The sequence below is a fragment of the Acomys russatus genome, chromosome 14, assembly GCF_903995435.1.
Source record: "Acomys russatus chromosome 14, mAcoRus1.1, whole genome shotgun sequence".
Lineage (NCBI taxonomy): Eukaryota > Metazoa > Chordata > Mammalia > Rodentia > Muridae > Acomys > Acomys russatus.
In genome coordinates this window covers 31,969,746-31,984,417 of record NC_067150.1, presented here as the reverse complement: position 1 = coordinate 31,984,417, position 14,672 = coordinate 31,969,746, and the positions used below count along the sequence as shown (strand labels likewise).

General features: G+C 51.5%; 1 protein-coding gene across 3 annotated transcripts in view; it reads left to right on the top strand.

Moving 5' to 3' along the window:
- The window catches only part of Gramd1b (GRAM domain containing 1B), a 243,994-nt gene that overhangs the window by 203,038 nt on the left and 26,284 nt on the right, over window positions 1-14,672 (top strand). For 2 of the 3 annotated variants that reach the window (XM_051156231.1, XM_051156229.1), the window contains exons 4-6: window positions 3,669-3,879; window positions 4,667-4,687; window positions 9,767-9,787. In XM_051156231.1, coding sequence (XP_051012188.1) covers window positions 3,669-3,879; window positions 4,667-4,687; window positions 9,767-9,787 — 253 coding nt within the window. The remainder of the gene's footprint in view (window positions 1-3,668; window positions 3,880-4,666; window positions 4,688-9,766; window positions 9,788-14,672) is intronic. The other variant, XM_051156230.1, reaches the window with a different exon arrangement.

The window sequence follows — 14,672 nt, the reverse complement described above, 5'->3', positions numbered from 1 at the left end:
CCTCCCCCAATTTTACTCTACTTTTTAAGATCACACCACCTGTCGTTTATGTTCCAATGAAAGCTCATGTCTAGCTCCATCTCATTATAAATGTACTAAGTAGCACAAGGCTCTTGTCTTGTTCACCTGTGTGAACTCAAATGTTTAACATTGTACCAGGTGGCCAGTAAATAGTTCTGGCACAGTAGTGCCACATACACAGTCATATCACCCTGGCCAGGCACTTGCTTTCCTGTTCCTCAGGTTTCTCTCGGGTCAAGGACGCTTCCCAAATTTGGGTCAGGGACCTTGTTGACTCATCCTCCCTACGGTGTCCCTACGGTGTCCCTACGGCGCATGTAAAGTCCTTTGGAGCCCTATGGGCAGATGTAACTATTTAAGTTTAACAAATGTAGTTCAATCACCACTGCCGGTAGGATCGGGTTAAGGGCGCACAATAGAGTTTGACAGGTAAGCTGCTATTACAAAATGCACGGAAACTGGTTTCATTTGCTTAGCTTTTGTGTCCAAATCTACAGGACAATGGCTGATCTTCTAATAGGTTTAGCAATGTAGCAAGGCTAGGAATGACTGCCAAGAAGCAGAACTATGGTTACAGGAATTTCTTCTTGTGTAGAGGAGGATTCCTGTGGAGGCCAAGCATAGGAGGGTCGATGACCTCTTATTAGTCTGGGTGGGTTGTTGTTCTTCTTTCTTTCTTTCTTTTTCCTTTTTTGAGACAGGGTTTCTCTGTTTAGCCTTGGCTGTCCTGGACTCGCGTTGTAGATGAGGCTGGCCTCGAACTCAGTGACCCGCCTGCTTCTGCCTCCTGAGTGCTGGGATTACAGGCGTGCGCCACCATGCCCGATACTGTTCTTGTTTTCTTAAGGAACCACTCAGATCATAGCTGAGACTACTGGATGGGTCCAGGCAAGACAGTCTGAGAACCTGAGGTAGGACAAGAAAGGAAGAATGGCCTAATGAGCCTTATGCAAACCAAGTGCGTAGGATTCAGTGGGGGGAGATGGGAGAGGTGCCACTTCTGAGCAGTGATGGTGCCTTTGGAGAAGGGCAAGCAATGGGCAGAGGTCTGGGAGGAAGGTGGTCAGATGTTTGGGAGCTGAGGCACTCAGGGGGCATCTATCTGGAAGAAATATTTACTTGGCACAATATTGTTGGGCCAGATTAGCAAATGTGAGTAGGGCCAGGTGGCAGAGGCGACTCACCCAGGAAACACTTGAAGTCAGAGAAGCAAGTAGTGGGCCAGGGAGGTGAAGAACACATTTGGAGAAGAATGAAATTCTAGTTTGGGTAACATGAGAGAAGATCCAATGGAGCAGAGAGATGGCTCAGTGGGTAAAGACACTTGCCACCAAGCTTGGAGACCTGAGTTCCATTCCTGGAATGCATGCCCGTGGTAGAAAAAGACAACTGACTCTCTAAAGTTGTCCCCTAATCTCTACATGTGCACTGTGGTATGTGCACACACACGTAGTAGAGGTCAGAGTACAACTTGCAGGGAGCCAGTTCTCTCGTTGCATCCTGCGGGTCCTGCTATCCACTTGGTAGCAAGAGCTACACCACCTCACTCACTCCACTCATGTGATTCGCATTGCTTTGTGTACTGTAGTCCCACCAATCTCTTATACCTTTGATCTTGTTTGTTTTGACTGTTCTTCACTTGCCATTATCCCCCCAGCAGCCACTTATGAGCAGACACTCCACGGTCTAGAGCCAGACTGTATGAAAGTGGCCTTTATTTCTGGAAGGTGGGGAAAGCCTATTGTGTTTGTGGTGGACAGGTGCTCCCTCTTTTTTTGGGGGAAGGGAGTGGGTAGGAAGATTGCATCTGAATACTTACTTGGCCATGTGCTGGAAGTGTCCCAAGATAAAGGCGGCTTCCCTTGGTGAGGTGAGCATCCGAGTCTGGCTCAATGCCATCCACAAGCTCTCCCAGAGGACTGGGGTGTCTGCTTCCATCAGCCGTGGCTCAGCTTCCTGAGCTGAAGAAAGGAAATAGAACCTTCTTCCCCTAGGGTATATAGTACTGTTGTGGGTTTAGAGAGTCAGAGGGAAATAGGATGGAGCTGCATGGAGGGAGAAGTTGGACAACCTCACCATTTGGGGTTTCTTCAAGTCATTGGCAGACAAACTTTTAAACGAACTCCTATGCTTTCAGATGGAGCAAAACCTTGGGCCTTCTGGCTGCATTTGTTTTTCTTACTTCCCCTGAGCTTACTTTCTCAGTTTCTCTAGGAAGGTTCCATACTGGTCTGCACCTGACTTCCTCTGCTCCCCCACTGATAGTGGACTCTCTCTCTCCTCCATACTGAGTTTAATTAGGTGTCAGGGCATAGTAATCATTGCAAATGACTCCAGTGGAGCATCTGAAGTTACAGCTAGGTCCTCATGCAAACGTCACAGTCCTCCATCCTGTCCCTGCTTGCTGAGGCAAGGCCAGCTTGTAGTTTGCAGAGACAGTTTCCTGGGTTACCCAGTCTTGCTGCCTAGCAGGTAGGCAGGGTCCTGCCCCTCCTGTCACCTTGCCTTGTGGCTGTGCAGTCTCACAGGCTGTTCCTTCTTGTTTTCTGAGTATTCTATCCCTTTGCATTCAATTGTTCCTGTCCTTTATTTTCCTCACCTTTTCTGCTCTATTGAAAACACAAGCTACGTTTCAATTCTTATTGTAGTAACAGATTGTATGCCTAGACGTAATCGGGTTCGGTGCTGTGCAATGTGCAAAGAACTTTGTAGAGATGAACTTGGTGGGGGGGGGGGGGATGAGAATAAGCCTTGGATCCCAGTGGAACAGCAGCACAACTTACTAGAACAGTTGAGTGACTGACCTCAGAAGCAAATCTTAAGTCTTGCCTTCAATCACTTACTTCTCTCTGCCAGGTATTTGTCTTCATTTTTAAACTCAAGGATAGACAGTGGCACTTGCCATCACCGGCTTGGCTGAATGTCTTAAGACACATGGTATGTGGACCAGTGAGATGACTCACTAGGTGGAAGTGCTTACTGCCAAGCCAGCCGCCTGAGTTCATTCCCCAAGACTCGCATTGTGCAAAGAGGGAACAGACTCTGGCAAGTTGCCCTCTGACCTCCAAAGGCATGCCCGTGGCATATGCATGCCTGCACACATTCATACAAAATAAAATAATATGATAACTTTTAAAGACATGTCTATGAAAAATTGTGTGTGTGTGTGTATATATATATATATATGTATATATATATAATATACTTTGAAAAATAGGCTTATCATTATGAACAAAAGTGTTGAAATACAGTATAGCATGTATAGAATGAGCTGGTGGTATTGACTGATTGCCTAATGATTGTTTCAGGATCTAAAGTATTTTTCCTAATAGCTTTCTGCGTACCGCATATGAGCTCAACCAAGATTGGGTGGGTAGATTCTTAGATGGGTGGGTGAATATTTAAATACTTAACTGCTTCTTGGTCGTATTTCCCTTTTTGCACTGGTACTACTGCTCCCTGCTGGCCAGCAGCAGCATTACAGGGCAGCAAGTCCCTAGCTGGGGTTTCTTCTCGCTCAGCCTGTTGTTGCCTGGGCTCCTCGAGCTGGCTCCTTTGCATGGGTCTCTGGCCTTGCCATCACTGACAGCCTTCTTTCCTTCCTCCTCTCTCTCCACCTCATTCCCCGTCTCCATCTGCCCCTGCAGCACTGCCAGTAACTCCAACCGCAGCACGCCGGCCTGCTCCCCCATCCTCCGGAAGCGGTCCCGCTCGCCAACACCACAAAACCAGGACGGTGAGACCATGGTGGAGAAGGGCTCAGATCACTCCTCGGACAAGTCCCCTTCCACCCCGGAGCAGGGTGTGCAGCGCAGTTGCTCCTCACAGTCTGGTCGGAGCGGTGGTAAAAACTCCAAGGTGAGCAGACCGCGCTGGAGACTTGGGGTGCCCCTTGTTAGCTAGGTGCAGGAAGGCACTGGGGTCTCATGGGACTGAGCAGCTCCGTGTCTGTGTGCTCAGGTCAGGTCAGGGCCGGCAGGAGAGACCCCAGTTGAATAGATTCCGGTCTAAGCACTCAGGTAGGGTCCTGAGTCACGTGCCCCCTCCACCGGTCTCCCCATCTCTCTGTAGGATCCAGGAACTTCATGACCCTTGAGATATGGAGGGAGCTCTGGGGATCAGGAGGGGTCCATCTTTTTAATCCTTCGTTAAATTTGGCCCCTTGAACCGGTAAAGGAGCATTATTTGGGAGGACTGTATTGCCAGGAAGCTTCAGGGAACCTTCCTGAGGGCTATTTTTAACCTCCTTGGCCAGCACTCTGCTTTACCTTTGTCCCAACCTGTTTCCTACTCTTCTTGTAGAGGACAGTCACAGGGCTTTTCCAGCCTACTCAAGCCTGTCCTCACTGCACCTATATACCTGAGCACCCAGACTCGTCATCTAAGGATTGGCACAGAGGCCTCACGTGGTTATGGCTCCCCAGAGTTCTCCTTCTATCCCCAGGCCTCCGACAGTCAAGAGGCACTTCTATTCAGGTGCCCCTAAACCACCAGAGACTCACAGGGCTTGAGAAAGGGGACCCCCCCCCAGCACCCCGGGAGGCTTGGGAGCTGGTTTCCCACTTGAATTTGTCTTTTGACTTCTTGTTCTTCCTTCTTCTCCCCACCGGTCCCCCAAACCCCTTCTTTGCATGCATGGTCTTAGTCTCACAAGCGCCTCTCAAAAGTAAGCCATCTTTTGTCTCTGTCTTTTAATCTCCCCTCTAGTTTTGAATTGTCTGTAGCGCTCAGCATCCCTCCCTCCACCCTTGCCGATTCTGCCCATATGTCCTGCTTGGTCCCTTTCCCAGAAGGGCCAACCCCACTGTTCCCCACCCCCCATCCCTTGGCAGGCTGGCTTGGAAGTCACTGAGGGACCACTCCCACTGCACCCGATGTCAGAGAACAGACTCTGCCCCCCCACCCCCATCCCCCTCCCCGCCCCGCACCGTGACCCCGCCCCCCATGTCTGCCTGCTTCTCAAACACTACCACTAATGGGAATGTGTATCCCTCCTTGCGTGGCACTTTCTAAAAGCAGAGCCTTGCAGGGGGTAGTTCCATTCCTGTGGGTGTGGAGCCTGCACTCAAGTCATTGTGTTGTTTGGTGTGGTCCCTGGGCAGGCCGCTGTGGCTTCCCTGGCAGAAGCGATGAGTGCCTGGAGGGAAAAACCTCGGCCAGGGCCGCCTAGTTCATCTTTCCTTCCACCTCTGAGAGCTAGGTGGCCAGGGCACCCCTTACTACTTGCTTGTACCACTCTTATCCTCATTCATGGTGTGCTTAGAGCTCTGGGCTTTCGATCAAAGAGGGCGTAGTGCCAGCACCTGGAGGCTGATGTATGTGGTAATACCCGCCAGGCTCTGGATACATGATTGCAGGGGGGAGATGTGCCAGCCTCTACCCCAAGGCCCTACCTAGCGTCTCTGAGGCCTGAAGGGAAGAAAATGGTGAACAATCAGCTCTAAGGCAGTAGGGCCCAGGAAATCAATTGTGGGGAAGGAGTGCCATTGGAAGAAGCTGAGAGACAGGTCACAGCAGTGTCCGTAGTAAGCATCCTCTCAGGGAGGAAGGCCCAGCCCTGTTTAGCCCTGATGGAAAAACATGAAGCTGCACCACTGAGCCTGCCCACTCTGCCCTTCATGTGGCTCTCAGGATCGTAAGTGGCTGTCGCCAGTGGAGGACTGCCTGGTGTGAGGGAGCCAGCAGGAGTCCTCCGTGGGTGTTGGGAGTCTGGGCAGGTTCAGGCATGCCCGATATCTGGGGACAGGAGTTGTATAAGACCTTTTGTCCCTATGCCAGAGGACTCACCCCTCTGCGTTAATTGAAATGTGTGCTACTGGAGGGCTCATTTGGAAGGGGAAAGATCTGGCAGGATGCGGGCGCTCTGAGTCTTTAATGTTTCTAAATGCTCAGGTGAAGTGGGCAGCTCTTTCTCTAAGCCTAGCCAGGCATTCATTCAGGGGACAGCACAATGCTTGTTGACAGTTGGTGTGAGGAGTACCGCATTGCACAAGTGCACTGGGGTGGGGGTGGGGGGCAGCCGTGGTCAGCCTGCAGGGTGCTGCGTATGTAAGACACGCAGACTGCAGAAGGTTAACAAATGCAGGTTCAGCTATTGGACGGCAAGGAAGTGCTGCAGCGGTAAGGCCAGAGATTTTAAAGCTGCTTCCCAGGGAGCATCCTTTCAAGGTGGGCAGATAGAGCTGTGCAGAGGATCTGTGGGCTAGAACTGTTCTTGCTACAACCAGAGCTGGGCCACCCCTGACCACCTCCTGCAAAGAGGCCACCCTGAGTGTTTTTCAAAGGAGGGCTGCAAGATGCCTCCTCTTCGCAGTGTCTCTCTCCCAGCCGCTGCTCCCCATTTCCTCATTTCTTAGATTCAGGATTGGGACAGGACATCACCTAAGTTTTACTTTCCCCATCATAATCTCAGTGGTTGAGGCTGATTCTTGTTTCTGCTCAGAGCAGGGAGCTACAGGACCTCAGGACTGACTTTCACTCACTCCCAGAAACTCCTGCTGCTTTTGGACTGCAGTCGAGCTGCACTCTGTAGTGAGGGCCTGTGGCCAGTAGAGGGAGCCAGGGCATGCTTTCCTGCCCCTATCAGCTCTGGAGAGTCGCTCTCTTCCTTGCAGGCCTGCCAAGTAGATAGGGCCACTCAGTTCTTGGCTTCTGCCTTGCAGCTTAGCTCTCTCTGTTGGTGCTTGGAAGTGCCCGGTGCTGTGACACTGGTGCTCCTGTGACTTCTCACCTTTCTGTTTGTTTGTTTGGATTCTAATTTTTGTGGTTTCCTTTTCAGTATGACAGACTTAATCTGATCAAAGTAAGACATTTTTGTTTTGTTTTGTTTTCTCTTTTCCATTTTATGCTGAATGTAGAGCTCCTGGTCCCATTCTCCCCTCCCCTCCTCACCTCAGCCTGCCTTCCAGACTCTCTGAGCCTTTGTTCTGGGAGATGCTTTTAGTTAGATATGAGGGCAGAAAACCGCTATAAGGTAGTTTGGGCATGTTTTTGGGAACCTTGCATTCTATTGTCTGATTCCTTGTAGAAAAGGCCAAAGAAACGCCAAACACGTCCTCTGTGCATCCATGAGCTCCATCGTAGTTCTTGCTTCCTTGCCCGCTTTTAGAACCTGGCCTCCCTAGTTCTGTGCCTTCTCGTTCTCCAACGCTGTCCTCCAGGTAGGGGCACAGCAATGGATTTACAATGGTAGGCAGTCTCCCTGTCTGTGTCCCTGCAGCCCTCCTGGGCCTTAGCCTCTCTCAGGACCTCACAAGACATCCCTTTCACACTCAGGCCCAGGAATGCAGAGCCGTGAGGATGTAAATCTTCTCCAGGAAGCAAGTCAAATCTTTTCCGCATCGTAATCTCAGTGGCTGAGGCTGATTCTTGCTTCTGCGCTGAGCAGGGAGCTACAGGACCTCAGGGCTGACTTACATTCAGTCCCAGAAACCCCTGCCCCATGGCCTACAGTCAAGCTGCACTCAGCAGTTAGGGCATGTGGCCACTAGAGGGAGCCAGGACATACCTTCCTGCTCCTGCTGGGCAGTCTTGAGGGCTAATGTGGATCTCACCGAAGATACAAGCAAGCGTACACAGTGCTGGCCGAGCAGAAGCTGTACAGGGCCGTGGCCAGGGCCAGGGCCTCCAAAGTCCTTACTCTAGAGGGTGAATTTCTCATTTCTTAGAATTCTTAGGCATCCTTTCTTATGCTCTCCCTTTTAAAGATAACACATATTAGACACAAAGTTATCGCACAGCTAGTGAGAGATGGGACAGGTGTCCCTCATGGAAGCTCTTGGAACTCTGAAGCTGTTAGTTTCCATCAGCGTCTTAGGGGACTAGCCTTTTGATGTCCCTGCACAGGAAGGGAAGGTCTACTTGTGTCTACATGTGGCAGGAGGGCAGGTGCCATGTTTGGGGATCCCCAAAGGATTCTGTTCCCATCCCCCCTTCCTCCTAGGGCTGTGTATAAAAGTCCCAAGAAATGAAGTGCATGGGTGCAGCTGAGAGAGATTGTCCCCAGCTGTGAAGCAGGCCACTAGCCTGGGTCAGGGTTAGCGCAGCAGAAGACAACCAAGGATAGCTTGGGTGGTGGCTGCAAAAGTGTGCTTGTTGCCATTGTACTGTGCAGTTAACTAACATCTACACAACCCCATTCCTTGAGGTCCCGGAGACGGTTGTTACTGTCAACACCTCAAAAGATCTGTAGAAAAGACAGTCCGGTTGGATGTAACTTTTTAGCTCCACCCAGCCTCTCCAGGCACGCATAGCCTTAGATGAACTACTTAGATGGCAGAGTTCAGGTCCCGAATCCCTTCCTACAAGGTAGCAATTCCCACTCTGTGATGACAGAGTCTTGGATACGTGGGTTTGGCCTTCAACCTCTGGATTGAAGGAAGGGGGCGGCACCATGGTAAAAGACTGTGCCTTCCAGATTAGACCATAGTGACAGCGTTTTGAGGAACGACCACAGAGTTCCTAGTGGAGGAGAACTAAGTGTCTGCCTTGCTACCTGCTGCTCTGGCAGCAGGCCGGCTAGTGAAATCTGTGTGAGGGAAATGCAGGTTCCTGCCTATGCCCCTTCTACCGCCTCTCTCTGGGACACTGCGATGACTGTGTCAGAGTAGAGGGTCCAAGGTGTCAGGCCGGCTTCTGGTCGAAAGGAAGAACTTGGTGTTGGGAAAGAGATCACATGAACATCAGGTCATCATTGTGGTCAGTCACAGAACCCTGGGTCATAGTCACCTCCACCCTGTCAGACACACATGCACACACACACGCACGTGCACGCACACACACACACACACACACACACACACACACAGCTTACCAGCTGACACAGTGGCTGCCCAGTCCTGCATTTATGAGTTGGCCCTTTGACACACGCTCAAGGTTACTGACTATGTTTAGGCTCCATAGGCCTTGACCTCTTGGTAAAATGTCTAACATCTGAACAGAATGTTTGTAAACAGCGGTTGTAAGTAGACAAGACACGACCTAGCCATTTCCTTTCTTTCATTAGAAAGTTCCAGATCCCATGGGGAGATCAGAATGGGACTCCCTCACCTATAAAGCTGGCAGACAGAATGTGGTTTTATGAATCCCTGAGTTATGTGTAGAGATGACAATTCCACTTTGTTCCCCTGCCGAACTCCAACTATTTGTCAGCTCTCAGGAGGTCAGCCAGTTGTTTCGACAGAAGAGTTTTTACTCTCTTATTAGCTGGGAGCAAGCATGGTGTGGCTTTAGACAGTCTCTTCTCCTTTCACCAAAATACTCCACCCTGCCCTAGCCGGATGAGATGACTTGGAGCAGGAGGCTGTGTCGGGCTCTGTCTATACTTTGCTTCTAGTCAAAACCTACTTGGGGGGCGAGGCTTTGGATGCCTACCACACATCCCACAGCCCATCCATAGGACCTGGCGATGGGCCTCTGCCTCCCTTCTGGTTGAGCGCTAGCTGGTGCTGCCACTGCCTGCATCTCCAACCGCCCCAGCTGTGGTGGGGCTTCCAGCATGGACTGCTCCCCGGGCCTCCCTCCTTTCTGGAGCTGTCTTGCGAAAGGAGGACCCTCCTGAGCGTCAACACGGGAGGGATTCAGCTTCGTTGGGGTTCCTTCTCCCTGCCCACCCTCTGCTGTCTATGTTCCCTTCGCCCCGGGGGGGGGGGGCGGGGGCGGGGGCGGCGGGAGAGGGATGCTCTTGCCACTTCCAACATCTCTTCCCTAACTAATTTCATTCTCTCTTTTATTTTGTCTTTTTCAGAAAAGCCAGAGTTGGTACAATGTAAGTATTTCTGTTTCTTTTCTTGTTGGGTAATAGTAAAATGTGGGGGGAGGGGGGCGGGGCAGGCAGAGAGAGGGAGAAGTACAACTTGGGTCCTCTAGAGCTTTTGCCTTTGTCAGGCCCCAAACAGATCTCCTGTGTCAGGACAGAGAAGTCCTGGGGAGAAGGGCTTGATCTGGGGACAGGAAGAAATGATGTATCTCATCTCTTTCCTCATCTAGTGTCCCATATGAGGTCCAGTTGCAGCCAGGGAGGAGTGAACATTTCAAGGCCAGGCACAGTTCTGGAGCCTCGGGGAGCCATGGGTTGTGAACTTAGGGCTAAAGGAAGTATCGCTAGCCAAACCATCCCGGGGGCGCTGGAATGGAGACACTGTGTTATGGGGTGGAATGTGTCACTTACACCCAGCATTCTTCAGAGCATGCGCTGTTGAAGGCTTGTCTGCTGTCTGCTCTAAAAACTGAATCTTTCTCAGGCCACGCTTTAGTGGCCACTCACACGTCCAGCTCTGAACCCTGAAAATGCTTGTGGAGTAAGCAGTCCCTGCAAAGGCTCCATCCTCCTTGTCACATAGACGGGGTCACAGGTCACGTGGCCCTGAACTCTTCCACCCCACCCCCACCCCCCTCCGAAAAGAGCAGCTGGCTAAAGTCTCTCCGCCCATCCTGGCCACATGTTCTGTCCCTTCAGGAGGATTGCTCAGTGGAAGAGCTGATGTAGCCAGGTCTTCAGACCCTTGTCTCCCCTGCTTAAGAGTCCATCTGTGTTGAGAATTCTTACTCCTCCACCCCTCCCCAACCCCCCTCACCTCCTTTTGTACCTAGTTCTGCTCCAGTGGGACCTGAGGCTTAGTGAAGCTATCAGGATGGTGGCATGACACGGTTGGAGGGAGCAGAGGAAGGGCTCAAGGCCAGGCTTGTGTTTACTGTGGGGCTATGGGTCCAAGTCATTCCTCTGGGCCTTGTGTGTGTGTGTTCCAACACTGTATTAAGTAGTTCCTTAAAGTTAGACACAGGTCAGCCAACACTCTGGCCTCCCTGAGCCTGCTCTGTGCCTGCCTGGTCCAGGTGCTTTTTATCAACCTACCACCCACAGCCCCATGGAGCATCCCAAGGGGCCTATGCTGGTGTGAGACGTTGAGGGCTGAGATGACAGTGGGTGGAAGAGAAGCTGAACTCAGTCTTTCCTTTTGCTTGTTCCTTCTCTCTGACTCAGACTAAGGGTCTTCTGGCCTCTGGCCTCTGGCCTCTGGCCTCCTCAGGCTGACGGAGGGAGGAGCTCTCTCTCCATGGGAGCTGTCCAAGCCCAGCTGTTGCAAATACCCCAGCATCCTCCAAGCCTCCTTTTGAGTGGCATTGAATGAATTAGTATCACCTAAGGGAAACAGAAAACACATGGCCACGGTGCTATTGGGCAATCAAAATATCCAAATTTGGACTCGCAAATCCCGTCCTTGCTGCGTGTGTTGCTTTTACTGCTCCCTTTCTCCTCACCCGGCTTTTAGTACAACTGCTCTGTTCGCCCTGCCCCTGCGTTCCCATGACTTGTACCCTCTCTGCTCCTTGCTCTCTGCCCTCACCCACTGTTCTCCTCTTCCTTCCTCATGCTCTTCCCAGGTCTCTTGGTTTCCAGTCACCTGGCTGGCTTTGTACCTTCTTCCTGATTGCTACATGTTTTAAGACTGCCCCCGCCCCCGCCGCCCGCCACTCCCCCAGCTCTTTCATCTCCGTGTCCCCCAACACTGAGTGCTCAGTGTGATGACAGGCATGGCCTCTTGGCTGGAGAATTGGGGGAGGGGCGTCCGTCTGTCTGCATTCAAACTTGACAGACCTTTATAAGTCCTCCAGGATGACCACCACCACATCCCCTTCTGCCTGCTCTGGCTGCTGCCCGCCCTCCTCCTGGTCCCGCTATGTATGCACAGTAGTGTTGGGACTCCATGTTGGTGCAGGAAGCAAAAACGAACGGAAGCGGAGGAGGAAATAGACATGGCAGGTGGACGTAGGGAAACGAGAAGCAGTGTTTCCAATTGCCACACTGCGGGTGCTCAGAGGTGTGCCTGGGAGCTGTACAGTCGGTGGCCTCTGGTCTCGCTTCCTCCTGTGTGTCTTGTATGAGGGTTAGTGCCCATAGAGGTTGATCAGTAGCTGTTGTAGTTGGGAGGCTAGTTGAATATGGTACCCAACCAGGCTAGTTGGATGGAATCCTCCTACATTCTCTGTTGAGACAGATGCCCAGGTTCAGCGTCCCAGAGTCTGATGTTAGTATTGTTATCCGGTTGCTGTCGGTTTGACCCCACACAAGGTTTCCCTTGAGTTTTCTCTGACCCTGCCAGTGCATTTACCCTGGATACCAGCCCAGTTGCATTGGCCGGAACTGGAATCTCTGAGAACCACCTGTTGGGTAGGGATTTGTAGCACCGGCTGGGCCCTGGCTGGTTTAGTGCCTTTTCTCTGAATGCTGTAGCTGTGCCTTCTACAGTTGTGTTCAGGTGCACCACCAGGGGACCCTCCACTGATCCCTCCCTCCCTCCCTCCCTCCCTCCCTCCGCACTATCCCCTCAGAGCCCATATGACCTTTTTTGAGAGCCTGTCTGTCCACCCATCTTGTTTTGAGCTGCTTTCCCTTAGTCCTACTTTTCATCTCTACTGCTCTCTGCTTACTGGCTGGAATCTGACCTTCATGGAGGGTCCTGGTGTCCTGTTCCTGTACCACAGACAGCCTTCTTTCTAATTTCTTGCCCTCTGCTAGAGTCAGCTCACTGGCTATGCTGCCTCGGGTTCTCCCCTTGGCACGAGGAGACCTTAGATAGGTGCAAGCTTTGTAAGCCCCTGCACTGCGGGGCAGGCTAGAGCCAGGGCTGACTATTGGAGTACCCGAGACCTGTTGTTCAAGGCACCCAGGTGTACTTTAAGAGGAAGCTGGCGCCTACCTTCACCGCCAGTCTGTAGGAGAAAAGCAACTCATTGTCCCGCGACTAGCTAAGGGGAAACTGTCTGCTAAATGAAAGATTAACCTGACCTGGAGGGTGAGTCATGAGGAGGAGACATGGCCCCAGTGACATCGGGAAAAGACTGTTGTGAGTGAACCTCAGTGTCAGGGTGGAGTGTGTAGACCCTGTCTTGCACAGCTGTCCAGGGGCTCTTCCTGTCCTTTGCCCCCACAGCTGACCAGCTCATTTTGGTCAGCAGGGCCTCCAGCTTGGGAGTACAAAGGTGCAGCCCCAGTGGGTCAGGAGCTTAAGGGGTCAGAGGACAGGGCTTTGGAGCTATAGGCAAAGATAAGGAAAGCCCGATTAAAGCTTGAGGGACACCGTCTGCCTTTTAAGTATGATGCTTCCGGGTCCCAGCAGGCATGGATCTTGCTGAGCTCCAGGTGGGCAGAAAGACCCTCCTGACTAATGTCTCATTCCTGGTGTGTTGGTGTTTCCATAGCAACTTAGGGACAGAGCCTAGAATAGGGCAGCTGCTAGAGACAGCACCCACATTGTCTGACGCTGTCCTCGATTAGGAAAGCTGGCTTTAAGGAAGGCAAGGAGTATTGGTGCCGATCCAAGGAGTGACGGGGCACGTCTAGTTGGCATGAATTTGAGAACAGCAAAATAAAGCATTGTCGGAGTGAAATTGCAGGTGTTGGGGCAGTAGAGACGACACACCCAAGGACTGTCCTCTTCCTCTATGTCCATCTCTCCCACCTATGATTTTTATCCATGACTTTGAGGAATCTTCCTGATTACTACCCTCATGGCAGTCAACCCTAAACTTCACTCTCCTGGTGGCAGTGTAACTTCTCCAGAGACCCCTGAGACCTCTACCCCCGATCCTACACTTTCCCCACCATTGTGCCTTGCGCCTGTGCCCACCTCATGCTTAGTCACTTCCCTTTGTTTCCGTGTCCCACCCATATCTGGCTTCTGCCTACCGGATTTGGCCGGAGCACCAGGATTTCCTTGTGGATCTTAACTGGTTTCTTTCTAGGTGAGGTCAATGCTGAACCAGAATCCATTTTCGCCCCCACTGGGCTCTTTCACCCCCTCCTTCCTGCTGAACCTGGAGAAAGGGTACCAGTTGGTCCTGGCACCCAGTGTTTGCCATAGAGTTAATATTTAACTAAGAGCCAGTTCCAACTCCTGGGGTTGTGGCCCAGCCCTGCCCTGCCCAACCCTTGGTGAGGGGGTGGAGGGGACAGAGACTAATACAGACGGAGACTCATCTCCTACAGCATTATCTAGCTGGGTGTAAGCTGTCCAGATAGTCACCGTTTCAACTGCTCTGTGTCTGTGACTTAGATATCAATGTTTCCAGGGGATTTCTGTTAAGTACCTGGGGCCTCCTGGAACTATCTATACTGCCTGTATCTTGGGTGTGGTGTAGACCTCAAGAGAGGTATTGTGATCTCCCCGGAAAACAGAATTACTGCGCTCACCTGTCACAAAATTTGAGGATCACTGACACATAGGACAAAAAGAACTCAATCTTTCTTTCTTTCTTTCTTTCTTTCTTTTCTTTCTTTCTTTCTTTCGGTTTTTGAGACAGGGTTTCTCTGTGTAGCCTTGGCTGTCTAGGCCTCGCTTTGTAGACCAGGCTGGCCTTAAACTCAAAGCAGTCCACCTGGCTCTGCATCCCTGAGTGCTGGGATTAAAGGTGTGTGCCACCACGCATGGCTTGAGAACTCCATCTTACAATAGAGTCAGGACAGGCCTAGGCTCCAAGAAGCCAGCCTTATAAATAAAAGTAGAGTGCGTGCGTGCGTGCGTGCGTGCGTGCGTGTGTGTGTGTGTGTGTGCGCGCGCGCGCGCAAGTACGCATGTGCTGTTTGAGTATGTATACTTGTGTGTATGTGTGATATGATGCCAATAGGAAGTTGAGGAATATATCTATGTGGT